General features: G+C 71.4%; 1 protein-coding gene across 1 annotated transcript in view; it reads left to right on the top strand.

Annotated features, from left to right (window-relative positions):
- Window position 1: 1 nt before the first annotated feature.
- SNTB2 (syntrophin beta 2) overlaps window positions 2–8,282 on the top strand; it is a gene marked incomplete at its 5' end in the record, with an annotated part of 15,179 nt that continues 6,898 nt past the window's right edge. The window contains 2 exons of the mRNA XM_026084856.1: window positions 2–284; window positions 7,774–7,987. Of these exons, the coding sequence (XP_025940641.1) occupies window positions 2–284; window positions 7,774–7,987 (497 nt within the window). The remainder of the gene's footprint in view (window positions 285–7,773; window positions 7,988–8,282) is intronic.

The raw sequence follows: 8,282 nt of genomic DNA, 5'->3' as shown, positions 1-8,282 counted from the left end.
GCCGGCGGCGGCGGCGGTGCCGGTGCCGGTGCCGGCGGGCGTGCGGCGGGTGCGGGTGGTGAAGGCGGAGGCGGGCGGGCTGGGCATCAGCATCAAGGGCGGCCGCGAGAACCGCATGCCGGTGCTCATCTCCCGCATCTTCCCGGGGCTGGCGGCGGAGCGGAGCGGCGCGCTGCGCCTCGGCGACGCCATCCTCGCCGTCAACGGCGTCGACCTCCGCGACGCCACCCACGACCAGGCCGTGCAGGCGCTCAAGCGCGCCGGGAGGGAGGTCATCCTCGAAGGTACCGGCGGATCGGGACCCGCTACCGGCGCCGCGCACCCCCCCCTCCGCCACCCGCGGCTCCCCCGTCCCGGTTACCGGGTGTCCCGGGCCCCATCCCCCGGGTCCCCTTCCCGTTACCGGGGTCCTGCCCCATCCCCCGGCTCCCCTTCCCGTTACCGGGGTCCTGCCCCATCCCCCGTCCCCGTTACCGGGTGTCGCACACGCCCCCGGGTCCCCTTCCCGTTCCCGGGGTCCTGTGCCATTCCCGGACACCCCTCCTACCCCCTTCCCCGTTACCGGGTTTCCTTGTCCCGGCTGCCCGGCTCCCTTGTGCCCCTTCCCCATTACGGGGCCCCCGATATCCCCTGGGATCCGCTTCCCCGTTACGGGGTCCTGTGTGCCCCCGATCCCAGTTTCTGGACACACGGACACCGCCGTAGTCCGTGGACCTTGTCCCGAGCCGTGGCGTCCCYGCGTGGGRTGGCGATGGGGAYGGGGACACCCCCACACCGGTCACGGTGTCCTCGCCCGGAGCGGGGCCGGGGATCCCTGCTCCGCATGGGGATGGGGACGGGAGCAGGCGGAGCGCGGTCGGAGCGCGACCCCGCAGGCGTTAAAACCGGGGGCGGCAGAGAAGCYGGGAACGCGGGGGGCCGCGCGGCACCCGGCTCTTGCCGGCGGCGAAGCGCAGCCCGGGCTCCTCGGGGGAGCGATTTCCTTGCAGTCACTTATTCGCATCCCCGCATTATGGCTATTTTTGGAGTCTTCTGGTTTTATTAATTGCGCAATTTTGTGACTAAGAGGAGCCGAGAGCCCCGGTTATCTGCTGGCGGGGGGGGGGGGACCCTTTCGCTCGCGACGCGCGCGGCTCCTGCCGCCCCCCTTTGCTGCCGCATCGCCCCTCGAAGGGAGGCCTGAGCACCGAGACTTTAACGGCCTGGTGTCCGCGGGAAGCTGGAAGAAAGTTTACCCCCACGTGCGAAAGTTTGCGCCGCGCCGYGCGGGGTCAGCCGTGCTCGTGTCGGGTTTCCCGGCCGTGCACGCTGGAACGGGGGGGGATCTCGGGAGAGCGACTGCCCGAGCCGCCCCGGGGAGGCAGGGGTTTCGCGGGCTCCTYGGGGCGATCGCACCCTCCCGCAGCAGAGCCGCGTAGCAGGTGTGAGGCTGCTCTTCGACGGCGCGAAACCCTCCAGCTTGCGCCTGGGGCTGGGAGCCACCCCGGCGTCCGCGAGCCCGTGTCGGGCGGTGGGAACACGCGGGCTCCCGGCGCGCCCCGCGTCCCCGGTGCCCCCGTGCCGAGGCGGAGGCCGTCGGCGTTGGTTTCGTGCCCGGGAAGAAGCCTGCTGGCCCTGGCAAGCGCCCGGCTCCTGCCCGACCTGTTTCCCAGGCGGCTTGACAAGCTCGGGCAGGACCTGCCGGTTCCGGGGAGCACGCGGGCYGCCTGGAGCGGGGCTCGCGCCGCGGGACGGCCGGGGGGCTCTGCGGCCCCGCGCGCAAACRAACTCGTCGCTAAGCGCTCTCCAGGGCCGATCGCAGGCCGCTGCCGAGCTGCTGGCTGAGAGGCGGTGAACGTCCCCACGTGCCAGATTCCCTGTCTCTCCTCCTCCACCCTTCCCCTCTCGCTCTTGGCTCGTGCAGCGAGGCTCCTCTTAATGCTCTCCCGCAGGAGCACTGGCAACCGTGGTGTGTTTGCGCCCCTCGCTCTGGCCGCACAGCTCACGGCTCGGAGACGCAGGCCCCGTGAAAGCCGCCCCTTCCTTTCCCGCCGGGAATGCGCAGCAGGATGCTTCTGGCTCCCCGGCGGGGCCCCTAAGCCTGCTCACGGCCCAGCTGCGGGCTGCCTCGCCGCCCTCGGCTCCGGGGCTCCGGCGAGAACATCTTGGGCTTTCCAGCATCTCCACCGAGGCAGAGGAGACCTCGGTCCGAGGGCTGCTCCCGGCCGGGCCAGCCTCACGCTCGGCAACACCGGCAGCAGGGAAGCGCCTCTGTCGTCAGCTCCTCCTCGGCCCTGCTCGGCCGCCCCCGCGGCGCTTTCATCCTCCGCTCCCGCTCCCGGCTCCCTCTCCCTGGGCGAGCTCTTCGGAGCGGCCGGGTTTCCACTGCAGAGACCCCGTGGCGAGCGCTTTGCGCGCGGTGCGGCAGGAGCTCAGTGCGGAGCTGCAGCCGGCCGGGTAGCGCCGGGGCGGCTTGCAAAGGGGAAGGAGAGTTGCAAGGTCGAACCTACGTGTGATTCAGCGTTTTCCCCTGCCTTTTCCACCCTCGCCGGGTGCAGGTCGGCAGCAGGAGGACGGGGCTCAACGGCCCCCCGAGATCTCCGCGGTGGAGGACGGGCCGCGGCTGGAGCCGGCGCAGCAGGCTCGGCTCGGCTCGGCGGGAGCTCTCTTGAGCCGTGCTCGGCCGCGAGAGCAGCTCCTTCCTGCGGCAGGTTGCGAGGGAGGAGTGCCAGCAGCGCCGGCTGGGGTTTCCTTTGCGGCGAGCGCTCTCAGGGAGGGCGCGTAGGCGGGACGGCACCAGCCTGCGCCAAGCCAGCTGCGGGCTGTCCGGCCAACTCACGCCGGCTCCCGGCAGAAATAGAAGGGCTGGCTCGAAAACGCCCATAGCCGATGTCCCGGAGCGCGTTCGCGGTGGGCTGCGGTGCTCCCATCTGCGCGGTGCAGCAGGGTCCCACCCGAAACGTTGACTTGCAAGGAGCTGGCCCCGCGTGGACGTCCCCCCCCGAGCCGCTAGTCCTGCATGCTCCCTAAATGTTTCCGGGCCTGGCGCCCGCTCCTGCGTCCGCATCCCTCCTTCCTCCCTCCCCAAAGCGCTCCAAAAGTTGCAGGTTGCCGCAGGGGCGCGACGTCTCGCTGCTGCTGGTCGAAGAGCCGGACGTGGCGGGATCCCAAGAGCAGAGGCGGTAACAGCTGCCGGAGCCAGCAGGGAAAGCCGGCAGGGAAAGGCGCAGCGCGGGGCTCCTCGGCGGGCGCGAGGGAGCAGGAGGGCAGCACGGAGCCGCTCTCCCGCCTGCGCTGGGACCCCGGCAGGCAGCTCGGCAGCGGGGCCCACGCGAGCCCCGGAGCGATGCTGCCGAGCGCCCCCAGCCCGGGGGCTCTGGGATGCCGTTCCTGCGCAGGCACCGCTCCACGCCTCGGGCCGTTCTTAAAACGCCTCTTCTGCGTTTCTGGGGAACGACGGCGCCGGGCCCCGGCTCTTCCCCTTTCCCTTCCCRGAACGCTGGCCGGGTTTCGCTGCCTCTTGCTGACGCCCGTGCGGTTCGTTTCGAGCCGTAGCAGGGCAGCGCCGGGTTTCAAGTTGCAGAGGCCCCGGCGCGCCGCAGCTCCGTGGCAGCCCGGAGGCAGGCGAGGCGGCTCCTCCGGCCGGGCGCGGGAATGCCGCCTCGGCTCTCCTCGAGTTCTGCGCGGCTGCTTCCCGGCGCTGGGCCCGCGCTCGGTGCCCTCCGCAGATGGGGAGGTGGTTTGGGACAGAAAGCCTGCAATTCGGGTGTGGTTGTGGCTGCGAGCTCCCTGCTGCGGAGGACCCGCAGGGGAGAGGCCGGCATTAGCGGAGCGGGTTGTTTTTGTGCTTGTTCAAAAGCGCGGGAGGTTCGGAGCGAAGAGGGATGTGAACGCTTGCTGGAGGAGCTCCACGGAGCCGCATTTCGGAGCGGACGCTCGCGCTTTGCGTCCGCGTTTAACTCGCCGACCTTTGCCGGGGGCCGCCACATCTGGCCGCCAGCTGCCGTGGGGAGCCCTCTCCCCCGGCGGCCTGCCGCCGCCTGTCCCCCGCCTGCTCCCGTCCCCCCTTGCGGCGCTCCCTGCCCCGCCGGGTGGAGGGATTAAAGGTGCACGGAGGAGGCGGTAATCCCGGGATAAGCGCGGCAGGAGGCTAATATTAACTCGTTTGCTGCCCACAGCAAGGACAAGCATCTCGTGGCAGTGCGTCTCCATCCAGCTTGTGCCGCTCAACTCGGCAAATCCCACAGAAGCGCAGCGGAGGGGGGAGCGGGGGTCCGGCGCCGCGCTCGGATTAACCCGCCGAGATCTCTCCGGCTGCGCTGCCTTTGCTCGCTGTGGCCCGGACGCCGATGCCTGATCCGCTCCCGTCTCCTCGTGCCCGGAGCAGGGGTCCCTGGGGCTGCTGAAGGAAGGGGGAGGATGCACAGCCAGGCGAGCGCTCGGTTGGTGCTCCGCACCCATCGCCGTGCCCAGGCACGGCCGGAGAGACCGCGGGGGAGAAGCCTGCGTCGGCGGATCGGCCGGTCTGGCTAACGCGAGGCCGCAGCTCGGGACCGGGGCTCCGAGTCCAACCCGTCGCGGCCGCTGCCTGAGCAGCTCCCCTGCAAGCGCCGTGACCGTGGGACATGGTGGCTCCCGGCGCAGGCTCGGCCGCGCTCCCTCCGTCCTGCCCGCGCACGGCTCCTGCGCCCGTCTGCTCCGAGCCCTTCGCTCCGCGCCAGGCACGAGCGCCTGCGCCGCCGGAGCGGGTGCTCCGCGCGTGGGAGCCGCAGCAAGCAGCGTGCGGAGGATGCCGCCGCCTCCGCGTGCCGGCTCACGTGTCGCGCTGCTGCCGAAGGGTTGTGCCTGCCCCCTTCCCACGTCTGCCCAGCTTTCTGTGCAAAAAAAAATACACGTATCCAGCACGAGCAGGGATGGTGGCGACACCAGGGCGCCGCTCGGCCCCGCGCAGGCGGCCCCCCGTGTTGGTGGGTGCAAAGACCCCTTGCAGCGGGGACGGCTGCGGCCGGGGGCTGCCCGCACTGACGTCTCGCCCGTTCTCCCCCCTCGCGGCAAAGCGCTTCGTTTCACAGCGGGTTAGTGCTTATTTGCTTTTTTTTTTTTTCTTTTCTTTTGAATCCTCTGTTGCTTTGTGGCATGTTAAAGTTGCTGTTTCCAGCTTTGTTCCTTCTTCGGAGCCGTGTTGCTAAGGCTCTGCGGCCGGGAAGGAGCTCTCTGGATGCGGATTCCTCCTTCCCCGCGTCCGCTGCTTGCCAGCGTGTCGCCTGCCTCGGTGTCAGCGCCGGGATGATTTCGCGCCTTCCTCGCCTTTTAGGGAAGGTGCACGCCGCGGCCGGCGGGGGAGCGCCCGCACTCTGAAGCCCCTGGGGCTGCCGGCACACGGGGGGGGGGAGCCCGGCACGGCAGTCCCAGCCCATGCGCATGCGTGCGCTGGCGCTGCTCCCTGGCACGTTTTGCAGTGCGGCGTTAAACGTGACTGCGAGCGCTTCCCCTTCGGTCGCCAAAACTGGCCCGGGCGGAGCAGCGCGCGGCGGCGGCTCGGCTGAGGTTGGCTCCAGGGGACGAAGCGGGGGGAGAAGCAGCCCTGCCCCGGCAGCCGTCGGGTTTCCCGGCGCGGAGGGGCTCATCCCTGCAGCGGCGGCGATCCCCTGACCGCGCGGCGCCTCCGCGGCCGCGCGCCTGGCACAGATCCGCGTTGCTCCGGGCGCTGGGAACCCCAGTGCAGGGGCCGCGCTGGCGTCGTGCTGAGCCGTTTGGGGTCCGGAGCTCTGACCTGCGGCGTCTCCAGGAAATCGATGGGGAATCGAAGGCTGCAGCGAGGCGAGAAAGGGCCTGGCAGAGACACCCCGGCCCGGGGCACGCGGCTGCCGGGCTGGAGCGGTTTTGAGGCTCTGAGACGGGGCTGTTGCCGCAGAGCTGCCGATAGCGGTAGTTTCTGGGCCCGCGAGCCCGGTCGAGCCCGTGTCCTCTTTCGCAGGAGGGAATCGCCGAGCTCGCTCGAGCGCCCGCTCCCGGGGTGGCACCGGGACCACGCGCGGTCCTGYGGGTCCAGGCTGTTTTGCTCCGTTTGCTGTTTTCCTGCTTGGCCAAACACGCTTCCTTGCTGGCCGTCCTGCCCGGCTCTGACCAGCCGCTGCACGGAGCGCTTGTTTGCCGGCGTCTGATGCTCTCCGGCGTCTTGAACGAATCGATTTTTCCCGTAAGRCGACGGCCGGGGCCAAAGGGCTCCTCGGGGCGGTTTGTGCTAATGGGCCCAAGCCAGCGCAGTGGGCTCGGGGACGGGCGCTGCGAAGGCTCCTGCCGGCAGCTCCGCACCGCCACTGCCAGCGGCGCCGGAGACGGCAGCGAGCGGGCAGCGAGCCCAGGCTCTCCCTGGCCTGGGCGCATCCTCGGTGGCTGCAGTGGGAATCACGGGGCAGCCGTGCTTTGGATCCGAGGAACAACCCTGGCGCCGGGGAGCTCGGGTGGAAAAGCGGGCCTGGAGCAAGGCACCTTTCCAGGAGCAGGTGGAGGAGCTCAGCCCGTCTGCGCTGCTCCGGGAAGAGCTGTTCCTGCACCTGCGCGCAGCGGCATCGGCACGAGGGGAGCAGCTCCCCRGCAGGGATCTTTCCAAAGGAGCCTCGGCCTCGGTGCACTTTGCGCGTGCGCTGGCGCCGCGCTCCGTCGCCGCAGCTCTGCCTTGGCTGGGCTGTGCGGTTGTGTCTTTGGAGGAGGAAGAGGAGCAGATGCCTCCTTCCTTCCTCCCGTTTCTGCAGAGGCGCTTGGAGCCGCGACATCCTGCCGGGAAGCCCTCCTCCTCCCGGACAGAGGAGCCAGGCCGCTGGCAGCCRCGAGCGGCAGCTCCGGGGCTGGCGCGGCGCGAGCGCCCGCCGCTCTGGAAACTTGGACAGTGCCGTCTTTCCAGCGCGGCGGCGAGGGCGCGTCAGGATGGGCTGGAGCCTGACCTCCTGCCCGTCCCCATTGTGCGGCGCCCCGTCGCCTTTCCGCCCGCGGCTCCCCCCCGCCCGCCCGCCCGCAGCCGGCGATGCGCCTGCCCGGCTCGGGGCGCCCCGTCCTCCCAGCGCGCCGGCCCGGGCGGGGAGGGCTCCTCGGCGCCGTGCACCGTGCTCCGTGGCCGCCCCGTCCCGGGGGAGCGGGTCGTCCCCGTCCCTCCTCGCTCTGCCCGCCGGGYGCCGCGTGCCGCCCCCCCCTTGGGCACTGCTGCTCCGTTTTCCCATCTCCCTCCCCGGAGCAGGCATGTGGCCGCGCTGCGGAGAGGAGCCGGCGGCTCCCGGGGCCACGCCGGCTCCGGGAATGGCAGGGCGGGCTGCAGGGCTGCCCCTGACCTCCTGCCCCGGGACCTTCCCGGCCTGGCTCGTTCGTCGGGAAACTAAACGAGGCTCCTTGGCTTGGATCAGTCGCGTTTCCCTGCCCTACCCCGCCTCGGCCCCCTGCTCGCCGGCCCCGCGTTCGGCTTCCTGGGCCCTGTGCTGTGCCACGGCCGGTTTTGGGAGGCATCGCAGCCCTGCGGGGATCTGCCGCAGCCTCGCAGCCCGTGTTTGCTGCGGGGAAAAGGCATCCCGCGACCGGACCGTCCGTCCCTGCTCTCCCCAGGGCCGCTGCCCTCGCTGGCGTCTCTGCCCTGCTCCCCGCTGCTCTGGCGGCCCCGTGTCCCGCAGGCTGGGGGTGGGGGGGGTCGCAGGGTCTCCCCTGGCCACGCTTCTGGGTCCGTGCCCGGGCCGCCTGCGCGAGGATCGGATCGGATCAGCTTGTCCCGTCCCCGCTAACGCGGCGCCCGCTCTGCTCTGTCCCCAGTGAAGTTCATGCGGGAAGTGACGCCCTACATTAAGAAGCCGTCGCTGGTGTCGGACCTGCCCTGGGACGGGGCCGCCCCGCAGTCGCCCAGCCTCAGCGGCAGCGAGGACTCGGGCTCCCCCAAGCACCACGGCGGCGCCAAGGACCGCAAGGTGATCCCGCTGAAGATGTGCTTCGCCGCCAGGAACCTGAGCATGCCCGACCTGGAGAACAGGTGAGGGCGCGGGGCGGGCGGCGCGGCGCGGGGACGCGCTCTCGGCACCCCGGCTTGGAGACGACGCGCAAGCGCCAAGYGCGGGCGCCTCCTCCTTTGGAGGAGTTCGGGCAGGGTGCTGCGGCGCCGGGGCCCCGCGCACGCGGGGGCAGACGGGTCCGGGTCCCTGCCTGCCGGCGCGGTCCCTGCGGTGCTGGCGCGGCCGAGACGGGCGCCGGGGGAGGACGCGTTCCTGCGGTGCAGGAGGATGGTGCCGGCTGCTGCCGTGCCCGGAGCCCGCTCGGAGGGCTGGCAC

This window comes from Apteryx rowi, unplaced genomic scaffold (assembly GCF_003343035.1).
Source record: "Apteryx rowi isolate R43461 unplaced genomic scaffold, aptRow1 scaffold_651, whole genome shotgun sequence".
Classification (NCBI taxonomy): Eukaryota; Metazoa; Chordata; class Aves; order Apterygiformes; family Apterygidae; genus Apteryx; species Apteryx rowi.
This window is presented reverse-complemented; position numbering and strand designations above follow the sequence as displayed.